This window comes from Haliaeetus leucocephalus, unplaced genomic scaffold (assembly GCF_000737465.1).
Source record: "Haliaeetus leucocephalus isolate CR32 unplaced genomic scaffold, Haliaeetus_leucocephalus-4.0 Scaffold526, whole genome shotgun sequence".
In the NCBI taxonomy this organism is placed as follows: domain Eukaryota; kingdom Metazoa; phylum Chordata; class Aves; order Accipitriformes; family Accipitridae; genus Haliaeetus; species Haliaeetus leucocephalus.
Window position 1 is genome coordinate 5,702,110 of NW_010972962.1, and position 19,596 is coordinate 5,721,705.

At 37.7% G+C, this 19,596-nt stretch overlaps 1 protein-coding gene across 2 annotated transcripts in view; it reads right to left on the minus strand.

The window, feature by feature from the left end:
* Positions 1-19,200, minus strand: part of PREPL (prolyl endopeptidase-like) — a 26,463-nt gene extending 7,263 nt beyond the window's left edge. Inside the window, exons 1-14 of one of the 2 annotated variants that reach the window (XM_010576491.1) lie at positions 19,080-19,200; positions 18,287-18,529; positions 14,827-15,024; positions 14,227-14,293; positions 13,361-13,564; positions 11,227-11,350; positions 8,706-8,922; positions 7,938-8,123; positions 6,298-6,501; positions 5,373-5,548; positions 3,706-3,922; positions 3,374-3,523; positions 2,283-2,409; positions 1,106-1,188 (exon numbers count right to left, since the gene is read on the minus strand). In XM_010576491.1, coding sequence (XP_010574793.1) covers positions 1,106-1,188; positions 2,283-2,409; positions 3,374-3,523; positions 3,706-3,922; positions 5,373-5,548; positions 6,298-6,501; positions 7,938-8,123; positions 8,706-8,922; positions 11,227-11,350; positions 13,361-13,564; positions 14,227-14,293; positions 14,827-15,024; positions 18,287-18,505 — 2,172 coding nt within the window. In that variant the 5' untranslated portion in view covers positions 18,506-18,529; positions 19,080-19,200. Of the gene's footprint in view, positions 1-1,105; positions 1,213-2,282; positions 2,410-3,373; positions 3,524-3,705; positions 3,923-5,372; positions 5,549-6,297; positions 6,502-7,937; positions 8,124-8,705; positions 8,923-11,226; positions 11,351-13,360; positions 13,568-14,226; positions 14,294-14,826; positions 15,028-18,286; positions 18,530-19,079 lie in introns of both variants that reach the window. The other variant, XM_010576490.1, reaches the window with a different exon arrangement.
* Between the last annotated feature and the right edge of the window lie 396 nt (positions 19,201-19,596).

Here is a 19,596-nt window from a genome sequence, read left to right on the forward strand (position 1 = left end):
ATATGAGCCAACAGTGTGCCCAGGTGGCCAAGGGGGCCAACGGCATCCTGGCCTGCATCAGAAATAGTGTGGCCAGCAGGAGCAGGGAGGTGGTTGTTCCCCTGTACTTGGCACTGGTGAGGCCGCACCTCGGGTACTGTGTTCAGTTTTGGGCCCCTCGCTACAGGCAAGACATTGAGGTGCTGGAGCATGTTCAGAGAAGGGCAACCAAGTTGGTGAGGGGCCTGGAGCACAAGTCTTATGAAGAGCGGCTGGGGGAACTGGGCTTGTTTAGCCTGGAGAAGAGGAGGCTGAGGGGAGACCTTATCGCTGTCTACAACTACCTGAAGGGGGGTTGTAGTGAGGCGGGTGCTGGTCTCTTCTGTCAGGTGGGTGGAGATAGGACAAGAGGAAATGGTCTCAAGTTGCAGCAAGGGAGGTTTAGGTTGGATATTAGGAAAAATTTCTTTACTGAGAGGGTTGTCAGACATTGGAATAGGCTGCCCAGGGAAGTGGTGGAGTCACCATCCCTGGAGGTATTAAAAAAGCATGTAGACAAGGCACTTCAGGACATGGTTTAGTGGGCATGGATGATGGTTGGACTCGATGGTCTTGAAGGTCTTTTCCAACCTAAATGGTTCTATATATGTTTTACTCATGAGGAAGATGGAAGTAAATAGCCAGTATGATAATTTTAAGCACTTAATACTCTATAGTGCAAGACTCTGCCTGCTGGAACAATATTTTGCACAACTTAAAACCTTTCATTCAAAGCCCTCAGCACATTACAGTGGGAGTTTAACACTATTTTGAGGCTTAAGGCACAATGAGGTTCAATAATCTGGCTCTGTCACTGGGTCTTTTATATCTATGAAAATATATATTGATAAATATATATAATTATGTATATATATATAAAAACTGCTGGTTTATATATGTAAAAACCCAGCAGTTGCTCTTGCAACATTTTATATATATATACGTAACCTTCGTTCCAGCAGGTTTTTTTATTTTTGAGACTTTAAACACACATTCAATGACTGCATGAACTACTGAGGCTGAAGTATCAATCAAGGGGACACCTCCCCCCAGCACGTTACAGATGTGTGCAATAAAGGCAACATACCTCATTCAGTGAATCCTCCCAAGATGAATCACAATGACTGCCATTTGCCTGGATGTCTAAGATGATACTAGGGATCCAATTTCCTGGAACGATGAAGCTAGTGATCACTTGACATTGAATGAATGAGGAAAAAGGTAAACAGGGATGTGAGTTGTTAAGGGACAGATAATTCTGTCTTCTGTCCTGACAATTTCTGTTGTTCCTTAAGAAAAAAGAAGAATTATATAGGGGCTTGCTGAACAAACTATTTGTATTTCTATTAAATAGGTATTTGAAAAATGTTTATATATTTAGTGTGTTTGTTCTCTGAGTCTTTTTGGAAAGGTGTGCTTTTTTCTTTTTGAGTAAAGACTGCAACAGCAATTGCAGCATCTGCTATCCTTCCTCAACTACTGCAGTTGTGCTGCTAGCAGAGAAGGGGCATAATGAAATTTAGAAAAGCTATTTCAAGATCTGTTTCGGTACTGATGGTAAAAGCCTCTCCCCAGATTAGATGGTACTAGAAAATAGTAAGGCTTGAATGTACCTTTTGCTGGAAACAGTCCCAAAGTTAGTGTTTGATTTCAGGTATAAAAGTGTCTGTGCCTTGGCACTGTTGTCATTCTAACTTGGACTAACACCTGCAGTTGTAGCAAACTTGGACAAATAGGTTTTTACAGAGCAGCAAAAATAAGATTTTTATCCATGTGTTGTTCATAACTGCAGTCTGACAGTATCAGTAGCTGGACTAGACAGTATGGGTTCACCTAGCCCTGTCCAACAGTCACCATATGTTGAAGCCTAGGAAAGACTGAGCCCAACTTGTACTCTCCCAGTCTTTTTTTTTTTTTCTTTTTTCTTCATCTCAGAGGGTTTCCTGAGGCTGTTGTGGTTTGTCACTATTAGTATTTAACATATATGGGTTTAACTGTTTTCAGGCAGGTCTACAATAGAGACATCTGGTCCCTTTTAAGGCTCTGGAGAGTGCATCTTAGAAGCTGATGTTCATCTATTTGTCAGTATGACTGCACATCAAATCTTTGCAGATAATGGAAATTACTTCAGAGCTTTAGATACTGGATTATATTGTACAAATGAATGCATTAAAGGAGGAGTCAATCTCTATGGTGTTTAATTACATGACTACTAATATTCTGGTTTAGTTAACTCCATGTATCTGTAACATTTGTATTCTTACCTTTCTTTCTTATTCTGCTGGCATGATCCAGTGCAGCCTTCCTAAGTTTCTGAACATATCGTAAAACTCCTGTTAGTGGTATCCGTTGATCGTTTTCATATGCCGTGATAAAAACTGAAGGATAACACTGAGATTAAAAAACAAAACCAGTGACTTGACAACTGATTTTTTTCTCATCAAGTAACAAGTTTTTCTCTACTTATCTTACTGTACTACTTGTTATGATTTATCTAAAAACACTTCTATTACATAATTACCTGCTCTTAAAAAAGCACTGTTATCACTCTAACTGCAAAAAGTACTTTGGTCTGAAAAATTACTTCATATTAGCGGATCATCTACTTGCAAAAGGTAATAAAAAACATCCTCTTCCCACTGGTAAAGGTCTGCTACATGTCTGCTTGCTGATGATTGCAATTATAGGGGAGTAATAATAATTATGGAATGGTTCACCTTAGAACAGTAGCTGAGTTTACTTTTGCAATCTTTCTACACATAAAGAGCAGTTGTTTTTATATAGTAAGCTTTTACTTAATGAAGCTATGCAACACAGCTAACACACTACTTCAAATAAAGAGATTTCCTCTGAGATGACAATGTCAAAGCTATAGCTCTTTTTCCATTTCATTGTTTGCATCTGAGAAGGTATTTAATCAGTGGAAAATACCTCCTTCCTCCTTTGACAAAGTCTGCAAAACTCAGCAAAACAACAGAACCCCCCCACATAAGGGGAAGTTATTTCACCCGCTGAGGTTTGTTATACTATAGAATAATCTATTACTTCCTGACAGTCCTGTAACAAAACAAGTTTTTGAAATCTACTAATTATTTAGAAGGTGGCACTTGGTTCATTTCAGTAGTCACTTATGACTCCAAGTATTGCTAAGATTATTACTGAAATAGTTTGTATTTGCATTAATGATTCATTTTAACATAAAGCAGCAGCTAAGACAATTCTAAAATACTGGGTTTTAAAGCACTGAAAAGTTAAACAGACTTTTTTTTTAAATTCCAGGTATACATTTTTTGTTTTCTTATAAACTGATACACTTTATTACTGTAGTATGTCACACAGAAAGCATAGTTTTTACCTGTGGCTTAATATTCTGGTATGGACAATAGCTTTTGATATACTTCATACATTTTTCATCTGCTAATGGATTTCCCCATTCTTCCTGTTCTTCAATTGTCAGTGGGAGATGAGTTTTCATCATTGTATTTAGAACATCTACAAAAGGAGCCTTAGAAGTTATTAAAAAAAAAGTTGACAAATAGGAGAGAGGATCTCAAATGCCTAGGTCAAGGTTTTCTGAAATAAATGAGGAAAGTGAATTCTGAATTGGCATGTTTCCAATTCTGAAACTGGTAGAATGAAACAGAAAAGTTTAATGTCATAATCCATAAAAGGTTTGCAGCACCTCACCTGTAAAACCATGGCTCTGATAAGTTCTGGATCAGTGTTGCACAGCGCTCCTGCAAGAACTCCTCCCGCACTGGCAGCTGCTAGTGCTGTGTATTTTGGCTGAGAAAATCCTAGCTGATGCAGCAGCATGATGCAAGCCTTAAGGTCATGGAGGCCTTTGAGTTTATTATACTGACATCCATCTTTGTGCCAGCTAAGACCTAGCTCTCCTCCACCCCTGAAATTTAAAACAATTCAAGTTGGAATTCCTTTGGAGAATGTTAACACAGCCAAGTTTCAGATAATGAAAGGACAGCAGCAGCCACAGAATTGCAAAACCAGAGTTTGCCTTCCCAATTAACTCTTCTTCTATTACTGTCTTTACCCTTCTTTATGGCTAAAATACACAGCATGCAGACAAAAAAATCTGTGCATGATGATTGGTGAAAAGCTTAACTGCATAAGGGTGCTCCATGCCCTTGTGTTCTTTTGTCCTGGAACTCACAGGAAAAGCAGCACTTCAGGAAATGACACTATCATTGTAGCCAATACAAAATCAGACACTAATATTATCTTTTTATATAGGAAACTATTAAAATATCTAAAATATTTTCAATAATAATCTCACTAACAAACTAGCATTTATTGAAAACAGTAAAATAGTATTCTCGGCACCACACTGACACTCTCAGGATTTGTCTTCTGTGTAGCTTAAATTTTGAGACAGTTACAAAGTGGGTTTTTTTTTCTAGTTTGTGAATTTCAAATACTACTTGAAATGTTGTATTTTGTAATACAGAATTTTGAAATTTATTTGTATTCCTTTCTACACAAACACAATTTTGGTTCTAAGCCACCTGAAATTTCCTTATTCAGGTTTCAAGTTTAAAATTACCTAACTGATTAGTCTGCCAAAATCTTCATCTTTGGATGAAGAATCCATCTTCATCTAGGACTGACCTGCATCTTAAAATGTTTAGAGGGGTGGGAGGAAGAACAGCACAATGCTTGCCACTGAATATAGCAGACTGAATATATTTGTATGCTGAATTTGTTTTAGAACTGGTATTTCAAACAATTGCTCATTTTCCCCCTTCCTTACCCTCCCTAAAGTGATTCTTTTGTTATCTTCTTTACCTACTGAATTATTATATCAATGAAAATGTGAAGCCTATTGTACACAGTGGTTTGTAGCTAAACTGGAGACAGAGGATTTAGCCAATAAAAGAACAAGAGATGCAGGTTAAATGCTTAGTTGTTGCTGTAGAAGGCAAATTGCTTTCAGAAGATGCAGACTGAACATTAGTACACAATGCCCTCAAAGAGAGGGAGGTAGCATGTCATTGCAATTTGAACATGTTATCAAAATTTTTATTCAGCAAAGATGAGACAAGAAGTAATGAGATTTCAAAAGATTAGAAGTTACATACAACCATTCTGTTGATTTAAGAAACCTAAATACAGTATGTGGTCTTGAAAGTATGATTTTTTTTTCCCCTGAGGTAAATTTTTTTTTTTTGTTAAGAACTACTTTGAAAAAAATCTAAAGAGATGGAAGTGAAAAGCATGAAGAATTAGGTATAGCTACATGAAAAAAAATTATTTCTGTACTGCTTCAGTTGCATATCAAGAAATATCTGTATATCCCACAGATTAAAATCTTAATTCCGTTTTATATTTTGACTTACCGAACATGGCAATATGCTAATATCCAACCCTCTTCAATTAACATCAGCTTCTCTTCTTTAAAGCTCATGTTCAAATCTATGCCATAAGCTCCATATACATGAACTAGAAGTGGTTTCCTGTGTAGCTCTTTAGAATTCATGCTATGAAAAACTGTAATTGGCACCAAAGTTTCATCCTGGAAATGAAGGAGTATTTTACAATAAAGGACACTGCAGAAATCTCAATGACACATGGCAATGAAAACTTCAATTATTTATTTTAAAATGTGTTTTTTTGATTACAGTAATTTTTTTCACTTAGAATGTACAAAGCACTCTTGAAAAATAAAGCGAGAGCCTGAACCTCTGCTGTGGAGGCTTATGGATGTAGAGTATAAAATTCATTTAAGTGTAACACCTGAGTAGTTTTTAAACTACCAAAGCACCCAAGTCTTCCTTCCCTTTTTAACACCAAGAATATCTATTATTAACAAAATAGTTTACCACTTACTGCAGCAGAAACTCTTTATTAACATCTCGAATTTTTTTAAACTCAGGCTGTTAAAACTTTCCTTTCTTGATCTATACTGTGCAGCTGGTTGTGGGGTGTTCTTTTCAACAGCTGGCATCTCTTTCATTTATCATGGAGAGTATGATACCATACATCAACGAACATCTAAGTTATACTGTACTAAGATTCTCGACTCATCGTGTACTGTTATCGCCTCTAGAATACCCAGGTTAACGGAAAAAAAAAATCTTATCACGATTCCTTCTTGTTCTTTTCTATAGCACTGAAGAAAACACCCACTGTTTAGTAACTATAGTACCAACTGCTCTTTTCATTTTTTTTTTAATCTCTATTTGCTGCCAAATGCATTTTCTTTGAATGGGTGGGGAGGAAGGGAAGAATAAAGGGAATGGGAAAAGGACTGAAAAATCTTACCTTGCTTTTAGCTAGTAAACGTGTAGTGTGACAATTCGTAATAATTGGTACCTCTTGCACAGCTTGTTCAATGAGATTATTTTCTTTAAATGAATATGCAAAACACTTAGGGGGGTGTACTGGGGAGGTGAGCTGAAAATAGCAAGTGCTGGTGGTATGTTCAGGGTGAGATTCCAATTCAAATTCACAGGCCCACGTAGGTAGCTGAGAAAACATGGCATTTCAGGTGAGACCCTTACACTGCTTCTGTAAATTTTGCCTAGTGTGTCCTTCAGAGGAAAAAATTTTTTAATATCAAGTCACTTATCTTCAGTTTGTCTGTAGCACAATCTGTATTTCTTTTAAATTCAGTAATGAAACAGAGAAAAAGTTAAAGACATAGGGGAAAGGTTGCCAAAGGCTACTGGATCAAGTTCAACAATGACATAAAAAAGAAAAATAAATCCAAATTCAGTTTAAAATGGGCATTACTGTAGATTTTTTTAAAAATTAAAACTTTCTTTGAAATCATTCTGCATTGTTTTTATTTTTTAGATCCTATTTCCCTTCCGATTTCCAGTCCTACTTCAACATGTTATACAGCCAAGTCTATCTCAGTTGTTATGCTTTTGCTGTGAGTTAGCTCCAGTAATGCTAAGCCACTGACAACCCCTGCCTCTTGACTTTGTTCCTAGTGCCAGCCATTGTGAAGAACAAAGCCTTTTCCTGGCACATTCACCCTCACTTACTGCTATTATATTTAAGATTTTTAACTCTGCTAAGAATAAAAGAAATCAAGATTCATTCTTTGAGAGCAGCAGGGACATAGTCAAACCCTCTGCCAGGCCACTACTTACTTGGGTTAGGTTGCTAGAGACTTCTAAAATGGCAGCAAAAGTCCAAGTTCTCCAAAGTAACTGCAGACCCTTTCTGAATAAACAAACTGTAACCATTTTCAAAAATGAAGATTTCAGAGACCATACAGTGTACTTTGTTGAAAACCTTTTTCTGTAGCAGTTTTATAGAATGCAGCATTGGTAACTTGTTGCAATACACTTGTGAGTAGTTCAGATGATTGTATTTTTCATGCAAACAAATCAATTAAATACTTTGTCTGAATGGTCTCTGGAAATCATGGTTTTGAACTGAGTCACTTTTTGTTTTTAATCCACAAGTATTTAGCAACAACTAGAGAAGGGAAGAAATATTTTGCACAAATTGTACTGCACTATCAACTCTTCCCATTTTTATGAGACAGTGTCTATACTTGTCTTCTGAATGTTCTAATTTTCTTCTGTGGCAGGGCCAGGCTTATTTCCTTGCTTACATGGGTAAGTGTAACCAAAAATAGGCCCAGTAAAACTCAGTAGAGTGTTTAGGGAATCAAGTCCTATTTTACTTAATCAGCTGTATTGTAAAGATCTTGACTGTAGTAAGTTGAAGAAAGAACTGACTCATAGGATAACTGCTCTCTAAGTGCTGTAATAAGCCACCACATGAAATACAATTAGTCACAATGATGAACTTGACAGTATTATAGTTTCCAAACCACTTCTACTCTTGGAATTAATCTTTGCTTTCACTATAATGTTATGTTAAAAAAAAAAAAATTAAATAGTGTTGGAAAAATATGAAGCTGCTTAAGCCAAGCTAAAACATACCTCTATTGACTGAACTAAATGTGAAACAAAAGAAATCACATTTAAGTAAAGATGACCAGCATTCTTCAGGAACATAACACAGTGATCACTAAACATCTCCAAGTCTACTAGCTTGGTTTTCTTTTCCAGTGCATAAACTAACTGCCAGTTCTCCATGCCACTGGAAGCCACTGGTGCCTTCATCAGCTATAAAAACAAAAACCAACCTTGCATTACTAAAATGTAGTAAGAGTTACAAATGAGATGTACAGACACATAGGTGATCTCATGCAATGTTTTTACTGCAAAAAATTATTAGTTTGTATTGGGGCGTTTTGCCTGACTAAAACTGGAGGTTTTTAAACTCCCTTTACTTGGGCAAAATGGAAAAACAATTCAGTAACATTTAGAAGAGTAAGTTCAATTCTCATAGATTAATCTATAGAAGATTATCATGCAATAAGTGCTTTCAGTGTGGCCAGCAGAACTGTAGGTGGTTTGGTTATATAGGCTGAGATCACCAACTTAAATCTTAATATAGGGGAAATGACTGTTAAAAGCATATTCATTTCTTGATGTTGCCAAAGGAGTTAGAATCAAACTGGCATGCTACACGTGAGACTCCATGTACTACTATCAGTCTTTCAATCCATACAGCTCTGTGTAAGTCTCTTAAATTATTTCAGTAAGGCGTGAAGCACAGAATTACAAGCCAGCCTTACTATTTCTATATGATCTGCAACAGGTATCTGAATGAATCCTCTGAATCTTATTATCAGTTAAAATTACCTTATATTCTGCAAGTTCTCCGTATGTAGTAAGGATATATAACTCATCATTTCTGTGCTCAATATGGTAAATGACTCCTTTTGTTCGTGCTTGTACAAGAGCAGGTAACTTAAAAGGATGTCTACAGTCAATCAGCCAAACTTCCGACGTTGTCTTGCTGTTGCTGTTGATAGTGAGAAAACGTCTATCTTTTGTGCAATATATGTCCACAAAGAATCTGTAAGGAATAATTTAAAAAAAAAAAAAAAGCTTAAACTTGATTAGTATTTTAAGAATACAGGTTGTTTCAGAATCATGGGCTTACATCTGCAAGGTAAGAAACAGCATGCCTGTAAGTAGGCTAGAGAAATTCCAGACTACTTGGTTCCCAAACCCACTCCTGCTGCATTTATCCTGGGATTCAAAAACCAGGATCTTGTGTGCAGAACCTGAAATATGAAAGGAAAGCAGTTCATTTGTTGCCCAAATGAATACAGGTTTTTGCATCACTGAGATAGACTGGATGCTCACGGATGTATACAGGCTTTAAAATTCAGGCAAAACTTAGAGCCTCTTATTGAGCTCATAACCCTATTTTAAAAAAAAGTAATAATGGATAATTAAATTAAAATTAATGAAGGACATCACGTGGGAACAGCAGTAACAAAGAAAAGCAAGAGCTATTTTAAAGATAAACTGATAAAAAGCCCAAGTGTTACTGACCTAACTTGGTCTGAAGCAAGTAAGACAAAAAGACTACTTTTAAAAAAAGTACAGAAGCCTATATGCGACAAGACGGACAGTGTTGCAGTGATAAAGCTGGAAACTAGGAACTGGTTTTGGAACTATCTAAGAAACTAGGAACTATCTACTGGTTTTAAATGCTTCTAAAATCTAGAAACAGAAAACAGAATGATAGCCAGTGGCTGGATGCTAATATTAGACAAGTTCAGGCTGAAATTCAGATTCAGATTTCTGAGTCATCCTAATTAACTGGAATGTCATGTCTTGGGACATAGCAGTTTCTTTGCCATTTTGAATCTTTAAGACTGGATGTCTCTAAAAGCAAAACTGTCCAACACAAAGAACCAGAAGATTTCATCAAGAAATTGCAGGGTGGAGTACCATAATCTACATTATACAGATCAGATATATGACTGCAATAATGATCCCTCTAGACTTCAAAATATTTGACTGGTGAAGGGAAGGATGCTTTAGATAGCATTTTAAGTGCCTTTAATTATTTGCAGGTAGAGCAACTCCAATGTTTTTGGTACTATTGTTTTTTCTAATTGCACCCTCTTGACATTGGTAGGGCAGGCACAGCAGGGGATCTAAAGTCTGCAAGGCATCAGCCTCCTGCCTCTCTAATACACGTGAATTTGGTAAAAGTGTGGCAGTGCATTCAGTAGAGATTCCAACAGTTCAGCTCTGCTGACCTTACCTCTAAAAGAGTCAAGCTGAAATGCAGGTTATGCTTCTCCCCAAGGACTCTGACCCTGATATTACAAATTTTTTTTGTCTTTGTAGCTTTTTTTTTTAAGGAAGTCAAGAAATATTCATCTTCTAAAAAAAGAATATTTGATTGCACCTAAAATGAGCTGGTGAAATGTAGAACAGAACTGCTCAATGGCAATACAAAAGAATGTCTTGCCATCTCCGATGAACAAGTGAGTTCATTTATGAGCTACAATAGCACATGAACCTTTAGAGTAAGTTTCTAGTAGATTTACTGTAATGACTATGACCTTCAGAATTATGCCAACAGTTTCCCTGTGGGGAAGTGTCAGGTCAGTGCAACTTGATTTTCCAAAATTATGCATCAAATGCAACTGGAACAAACGGATCTTATTTGTTCCATCTCAACTGCAGATTTTTTCCTGTTTTTATTAAGATTGAAGTATAATTGAAATTTCTTTACTGAATATGTAACTCAAATTAAGAATAATCACAAACGTTTATGGAATGCTGTATGAATCTACCACATGCTACACGGCTGAAAAACTAGTTCTGCACTCAATTTAGCAAGAGCCTTCTCGTCTTCCTAAACCACTGCTTAAAGAAAGGTTATTGAGAGGGTATTCAGTCAACAACAGTTCTATCTCTGGGAATGCTGTAATGATTTTGCTCATCCATTACCCAGAGCAAGAATTAGCCTGAACTTCTATGTTTTTTAAAAGATGTATCAGACATCAATAGCAGAGAAAACAAAATGAAATCCACAGTCTGATTTACCCTATATGACACTGTCACACATTCATTAAAGGACACCCTGACCTGAGACTGACCTTGACATTTATAAACTCAGCTGAACTCGTGAGGTAAGAGAGGAAGTTAAATCTCTGTTGATCACATATCAAGAGGAGAACAGAGCACATTCTCAGACTGCATAAGGCACTACTGACAGCAGAACACAACTTAAAATTGGCTTTTACCATTTTGAATATGATATAGAAGAATTTGTTTTCCAAACCAGTTATATTTTACATATAAAATACTCTAGAATACGTAAAGGACTTGTTATATTTTAGGTAAGTATTACCTTGCATCTTGTTCTGTATAAACTAACTTAGTATGTTTCTGATCAGTGAAAGTTGTCATAAACACATTCTGGCATTTAAGGTTCTTCTGACTTGTGTAATACAGAACATCATTTGTAGCCCATTCTGGAAAAAAGACAAATGCATATCAAATTTGGAACAGTGTATACTATTACTGGTAGAAAATGGAGCTCCATGAACACTGGACCCAACGCTGAAAAAGGTGGGTTGGAGCTGACGTGGAACTGAGGACAGCGCTTCTACATCCCAGAGGCCAGGGTAAGCCACAAAAAAAATTTTCCATGTTTTCTCAGAATCCCACAGAACAAGAATCTCATAATATATTTAAAAAAAAAAAAAAAAAAGGGCAGAGGACAACATTCTAGGGCCCAGGAAGAAGAAGCTCTTGACCCTGTGGGGGTTCTGGAGGTAACAGGAAAACACAGGAAGTTTGGCTGTATAAAACTTAGCAGAGAAACAGAGGTTTAGATGGAGTCAGCGAGGTCATAGAGTATGAGCACTGCACCACTACATGTGACTGCATGCAAACCATTTAGAGAAAAGAGATGATGCATGTGCCCCATGGGTACTGCTGAGATAAAAATTCTCCAGTTTTCTATGCTTGTATTTGTGTTCACCAACATTAGAAATGTGTAAATACAGGAACCTTGCTATTCTGAAGTTTAGTAATCTGACTGATCCAGCCAAATTACTGCTGTCTCTTCTGCTCCTATAGCCACCAGAATAATGTTTAATACATATGATATTAAAAAGTTACTGTATGCTGTCTTATGCATAAATACTAATTTCCAGTATAAAACCCAAGGAAGTACCACACTGAAGTAATGCAAATAATTTGCTATCTGAACAGCAATGTGGCTCCAAAATGCACAGGTACCTGGGGGTTCACTATGAAGAAAAGCCTTTAGAAGGCAAATCCAAGTTCTTCTATAGCCTAGCATTTAAAAAAACCACAGATGTAAATTTTCAAGAACTTCCATTTGTCTGTCTACTATTGTGTATCATGCAGTACAAGCATATGCTTTGCAAGTGGTCATAAGACCTAACTGCTCATTATTGAGGTACCTCTGTACTTCATGATACCTCTGTACCTCACTTACAGCTGAGTAAGTTTGCAAAATGGCTATAACCTCTACCATTCTGATAGTAATTTTTTGTACTCTTATTATCTACCATAATCTGTTACACCTATGTAGGCAACACGGAGTTGGTTTCTTAAAGGTACTGATTCTTCCAGACAAACCTAGATAGATGTTCAAATCAAATATAGTTAAAAATGTCACTGGCAACTTTGAAGGCCTAGTTTTCAACAGGCATTACAAACTTCAATTGTGCAAACACAACATTAAATTCTTGCTACTCTTCATTTTTCTAACTAGGAATTTTTACCTAAAGTTTTAATTTTTTGCCCCGCCCAGGCAAATTGCTTACTGCACTATAGATACTTGATGACATCTAACAATATAATCGAACATATAAGATGTGGAACGTTGTATACATGCTATTGTGCTCTTTTTTTCTATATTCTTTAACATACTCTTAAAAAAGAAAGATTTCCCATTCACTTCAGTTTACCTCTGCTTATTTTAACAACAATGTAAAGCTCTGTAATCTATTCTGGAAGAACTGACTCAAGGCCTGACTGGGTTCTGAATTGTGATGCACATCCTGGAGCCCAGTTGAAATTCCAGCCAATACTTAACAGTAGGTAGCACTTGCACACTTTTCAGTGAAGCTAAGTGCCTACAGCTATCAGTGACTTCAGTTGTAGCTGTAAGGGTTTAATAACTAGAACATTTCTCAAAAAGATCTTTATATTGCAAACAATTACATCAGTAAATTTTTAAAGAAGCATATTGAATTCAACAAAAAGAATGATATGCATGACTATTCAAACATGTATAAATGCTTGCTTTTACAATGAAGGAAAACTTGTATCATGAAAGCAGTCACTTTCATCCACATCAGATAACTTGTTGTGCAGTGTGAAAGAAATTGTAAATAAGAAACAATTCAACAAATATAAAAATGTTGCTTCATTATTTTATTTGTAGACTAGCAAAAATGTTGTGTTGAAAGCTGGTATGATCCACAGGACATTTATAAACAACTTACCAAAACTGAATACACTTGGAATTACTTTTTCTATGACAGGAGAATGATCAAGTTTCATAATAACGCAGGTTGCCTCTTCAGAATTTTCACTTTTTAAGCTGATGGCCATGTATCTCTGATCTGGTGAAATTCTGATCCGTTGAATAAAGGCATCAGAAAAGCCAAGATCTTTGGTACTGAATAAAACGTCAACATTTCCTTCATCTACTACATAAAAAAGAGACAGCAAAAAAAATCCTGTAATTAAGGCAACGTCAAAATGAATGTGGTTGTTAATGCCTGTATTTAACAAGTCTGCCTGCAATATTTGCAAGCATACTACTACAATTTATTAACACTAAATATTTGTCTTGCAAGATATTTGCAAATGCAGTTCGTAAAAATCAACAAAAAAATTACAGTTCCAGGAAAAAAAATAAGTCTTGTAGTTATTGTTAAAAATATTTTAAAAGTGTAGATCTTGGCTTCTAGTAAATGTATTAAGTTTTTAAGTTCAGATACCTAAAGCACAGTTGTTTTTACTAAATACAATTAGTAATATTTTTTTTCAACCCCCTCAAATAAAAAAGCATGAATGTGCTTTTCCTTTTTCAAAATGTTAGCTTAGCACTCTGAAAAGAAGGTACCTCCCTCTTTCCCCTCCAGCAACTTGCCTTAGTATCAATATATACTATTCTCTAACTCTCTTCACCTCACCTTTTCAGATTCAGGATTCTAGAATTATTAATCAATCATTAAATAATTTTATAAAAGTATTTTATTTTAAGAAACAGAGCAAATAAGCTTTAATGTAAGAAAAGTACACTAAGTGATAAATGTACAACATTTTCAACAATCGTACCATGGTAGGAAGAGAAATCCCTTACCATCATCTGCTTTTGAAAGAAATATGCAGCCATTCTCTTCAAAGTACACATTCTCTCCAAACCTGATCTGTTCAATACAAAACAAACATGTTTTAAGTCCAACATACAGTGAGGCTATTTCCTTAGAATCCCTATATTCAATCATTGTTCTGTACAACACAATTGTAACATACACAAATGACAGAATATAGCACATGTATTTGATACTGAAGAAGGAATTGCATGCATCAGAAAGGTTCTTTCAAAGTTAGGGTACCTAAGCTACCTCTACCTGCTCTAAATTTAACAAAAGGCTCAGATCACCTCCAATTGCTCTTGTAACTTACGATGTCTTGTATTCTTTATCCAAAAGTCAGATGATTATTGTATCTTTACTTGTTTTTGCCTATGGAGTAATTAAGGTAAATACGCTATCGTAACAGGTATAAGCTGTTCTAAACACATGCTGTTACTATCCACAATTATTAAAATACTCAAAACTCAAAACCCCCACCATAAATTAATCAGTAAAACAGCATTTTATAGCAGGAATGGCTTTACTGCCTTTTATCTCATCACTATACTCAGTGATGAGAAATGTTTGTATTTTTTGCCACTTACCCTTGGGCTTACTGAATTGAATGTATACTTGTTGTGCAATTCTTCTAATTTTTCCTTGATTCTTTCTGTCATGGCTTTGTATCTTGCTGAAATGTCATTCCAGTTTTCCTGCTCTGATTTTAGAAGATTCTTGTACAAAAGCTCTGATGTTATTATGGATGTATTTTGCTTCCTTTTGGAAGGGATTTTTGTTCCTTCCTGCTGAGTAAGGGAAGACAACAGTGGCTGTAAGTCAGCACTCTGTACTCCAATATGAATATATTGAGGCAATAATGACATTTCCTGAGCTATAGACCCAAAACCAACTTTGCATTATTACAATAGTATGTGCCATTAAAAAGAAAAACCACAATTGGGACAAGTTTTTTCTTTTCAATTCTTCGTGATGTTTTAAGGAGACATTGACAAATGTGTTATACTTGACACACTTATTGAGGTCTTCTCTTAAAAATTTAGGGTACTATTAATGTATGCTCTTAATTGATTATATGTAAATATGTTTGTTCTTGCTCTGGAACTAGTTTTTAATTAATTTTTATGGAATTCTGTTATTTTTCCTTCTTCAGAGGTGTTCTTTCATAATTTTCCTGTCTTAGGAGTATCGTTTCTCTTTCCTTTCTGTCGTGGTTTAACCCCAGCCAGCAACTAAGCACCACGCAGCCGCTCGCTCACTCCCCCCCATCCAGTGGGATGGGGGAGAAAATCGGGAAAAGAAGTAAAACTCGTGGGTTGAGATAAGAACGGTTTAATAGAACAGAAGAAACTAATAATGATAATACTAATAAAATGACAACAGTAGTAATAAAAGGATTGGAATGTACCAATGATGTGCAGGGCAATTGCTCACCACCTGCCGACCAACACCCAGTTAGTCCCCTAGCGGCGATTCCCCGCCCCCACTCCCCCCAGTTCCCATACTAGACGTGACGTCCCACGGTATGGAATACCCTGTTGGCCACTTTGGGTCAGCTGCCCTGGCTGTGTCCCCTCCCAACTTCTTTTGCCCCTCCAGCCTTCTTGCTGGCTGGACATGAGAAGCTGAAAAATCCTTGACTTTAGTCTAAACACTACTGAGCAACAACTGAAAACATCAGTGTTATCAACATTCTTCACGTACTGAACTCAAAACATAGCACTGTACCAGCTACGAGGAAGACAATTAACTCTATCCTAGCTGAAACCAGAACACTTTCCTAGACAACAATGCTGCCCACACTTATGTCCCTGTGCCTAGAAGTCCTAGCAGCTTGTTCAGGTTCTTGTTCCACCTCCTCAAAAGCGTTAGTATAAATGTTCATAACGTGCAGAATGAAGTGAAGCTGTGAACTGATAGGGGTTCTGCAACAATTTTATCAGGAATAAGCTTAGGGATCTGGTTTTCCACAACCCATGAGCAGACTACTGCTACCTCATTGTCAACAAAGCTGTCTTCTCTTGTAAAAATGTTAAAAGTGTTAAAATTTCTAGAACAATACTACTTCTTTTTGCTTATTGTAAAATCTCATTTGATCTAATAAGCTTAACATATATTACAGTACATAACACTGCACAGATCACACAAAGTAGCATTATAACATTCAGTGTATTAAGTGAATGTGTCTAAACTTAAAAAGCAGCATATACTTTTTACCCCGTCCTCACTTTGCATCAAGAATGGCTGGTTTGTTCCTAGTTTGTCTTCACACATGCATAGACTAAAAGGAAGAGAAACTATTTGCTTCAGTTACCAACCTCCCTATGAATATAAACCACATCATTCATGAGAGCATATGAGTGTTCATTGCTGGTTCAGACCAATGGTCTCTCTAGCCTAGTATATCAAATCAGAAGCACAAGTCAAAGAAACCATGAAAGCCCTTAGAGAAGCTCTGGAGCAACTGTGCAATTGGTCAAGGTGAAGAAATTACAGGATGTGTTAGTTGTACCACCCTCTCCCCAGTCACTGGAAAAACTGCTGTAGGAAAACACCATTCCCCAAACCAGAAGCAACCAAAGAAAAACCCCACAGTGGCCACAACTGGATACTTAGGAAAGCATAAGAATTGGACACAGATTATATTCCCCAACAAGTATTCCCCCAGCTTTCCAATGATTTTAGCTCAGGAATTTCCTGAACTGAATGTGGTTTCTGGATATTTAAAAAGTCTTTTTCATGTACATGTATCATCTCCCCTTATACCTATGTAAAATTTTAGCAACCACAAGTTATTCTGGCAAGTTCCACACTTTATGAATCTTTTGATGACTCCCCTCTTGTTTTCAACAGTTCCCATTATATTTATTTGGAAATATTATACAGAGCTGGTGGCCACAGTGTGGATATATATTAGTTACCTGTACACCTCCCTGCCTGCGGAAAAAACAGTCATCTAGAAGAGCATCTAGAAAGATTTTGAGGATAGCAGAGGAACTTGGTGACAATCAGTTTGCAAACATCTGCTCCAAAGCAAACAGGCACAGCTTCCTTTCAGGTGAAAACCACCTGTTTGTACTGTGGAACCAGTGTCTTAGAGCAGCGTGTTGTGTTAGTGAACTACCAATGAATAAACAGAACCACACATTCTCATCCATCAAGACTTCATATGTTCTCCTTGAAATATTTGCTTATACTTCAGACACAGACTTAGGACCTGTTTACATTATGGTTACAAATAACAGGGTTACAACAAGATGATCTTTGGGTTACCATTTAAGAAACACTGTCAACTTGAAACAATTTTAGAACACCATGCATCCATCTGAAAACATGTTTACTGTAAAATAAACTAAACCACCAATCTTTTTAAACGGTACTTATGCATTATACATATAAATCAGTTTACAGGCTGTCATACTGCAGTAAACTTTTATAATACCTTTAGCAAACTCTGTATTAGAAACACAGGAACAGAAAACCTGAAATTATTTCATACAATTTTCTGACTCTGTGGATGATACATTACCACCCATTTACACAATATTTACTTACAGAAGTAAATCCAAGTACCTTTTAAAGTATAGTTTATGACATGTGAATATAATTATGAGAAGTCAATAGAATAACATTTAATATGGTGCAAACCATGACTTACTGGTCAGCACCAAAAAAGATGAGGTTTTTTGAGCCAGCTCATGGTGGTTAAGTCTGCTATCATCAGTTTGGACACTTTGCCTCTACACTAGCTGATCTCTCCCTGCAGTCTTCTCCTGACACTTTATCTGAATCTTTCTGGAAGATACCAATTTTTAAGAAACTGCTACAGCAGGAAAATCAACCAAAATGCAGCTTTATATCAAAAAAGTATAGGGAAGTTGAACAACAGTGTAAGTCTCTGAATATAACTGAAATACTAATATTTATCCCTCTGCTTCAGACCCTTTAGGAAAAATGTGTTTCTTGACATTTGAAAAATATGGCTGGTTTCCTTAACACATGTGCCAAGGTAGTTGTTGACATTAAGTCTATACTTAAAGAGCGTACCTTGCAGGAAAATAATCTCCATGGCAGGATGCTTCCAGTTGGCAGAGTCTTATGTGTGCATGTGCTTCCTGAACAGTCCAGGATGTGGCATTTTTTTTGTTGTGTTTTACTATAAAGACATATTGTTTGAAGATGGTTATGCTTAGAGTAGTATTTGACACTGAAGCTCAGCCCTTGGAGAAGATTTCGCAGTCCAACACATGACATCCTAACGTTCATTTCTTGATAGTCAACCTGAAATTCCTGAAAATCCCAAACTGCTGATCATTTACACTGTGTATGTGAAATATACGTAACATAAACTGCAGGCAAAACTTCCTCTCTTTCATAGAAATGAGATTGATTCATTAGGTAAATCAGATGAGAATAAACAGTAAAACTAAAGCTGTTTCTTAACAACTGGTACACACAGCTTAGCTTGCATATTAACCTGCTGTTACTCCAAACCGTGATTCCTGGCGGTTGAAAGTTTAACTCTAGTGAAATTATCAATGAAGAGAAAGGAAGGTGCAACTGTGCATGTTTAAACGTTGAAGAACCAAAAACCGGGAAGATGTCGGGAAGTTCCCCACCCCCGCCCCCCCCCAAGTATCGTACAACAATCAAGTCACTTTACCTCAAGAGGATGACTTGACAACAAGAGGTGAATGCCCCTCGCCGGAAAACTGACGGGTTTGCAGCTCTGCGGGAGGAAAGGCCCCACGCGTTTCCCCGCCCGCGGTCCCGTTCGCCCGTCCCACCCGGTCGAGGGCCAGAGAAGCCGGCCCAGCCTCGCTCCCCGCCAGCCCCTCACCGCCGCGGCAGGGCCGTGCCAACGCCGGGCAATGCCCGCGGCCCGCGCAAGGACTCGCCGTCGCAGACGGGGCTGGACCCGCTCTCCCTCCGGTGGGGCTGCCCCGGTAAGATGGCAGGCGACTGGGAGCAGCTCCCGGCTCCCTCGCGGGACTGCCCGTAGCCAAGATGGCGGCAGGGCGCTTCAGCCAGCCGCACCGGGCAAGCACCGCTGATGTCAGCGAGGGCGCGCGGAGCTGCGACGGACGGGCGGGCGGACGAGCGAGCACAGTCCCTGCCGCGGCTTCCTCAAGTCACTCTCATTTCACCCCCCCAACCGCAGAGGCCGCAGGCAACCCGTTTTGAGGCGCACTCCCGCCCCTCCGGGGCGCCTTAGGAGCCGGGCGTAGGGCGGCGGCAGCCTCTCTTCTCAGCGCTGCCCTTAATAAAGATGGCCATCCACTTCTTCAAGCCCTAGCCCGGCCGGTCCCGGCAGCCGCTGGAGCCTCGGTGGCAAGTCCTCGCCGGCCAGGCCGGGG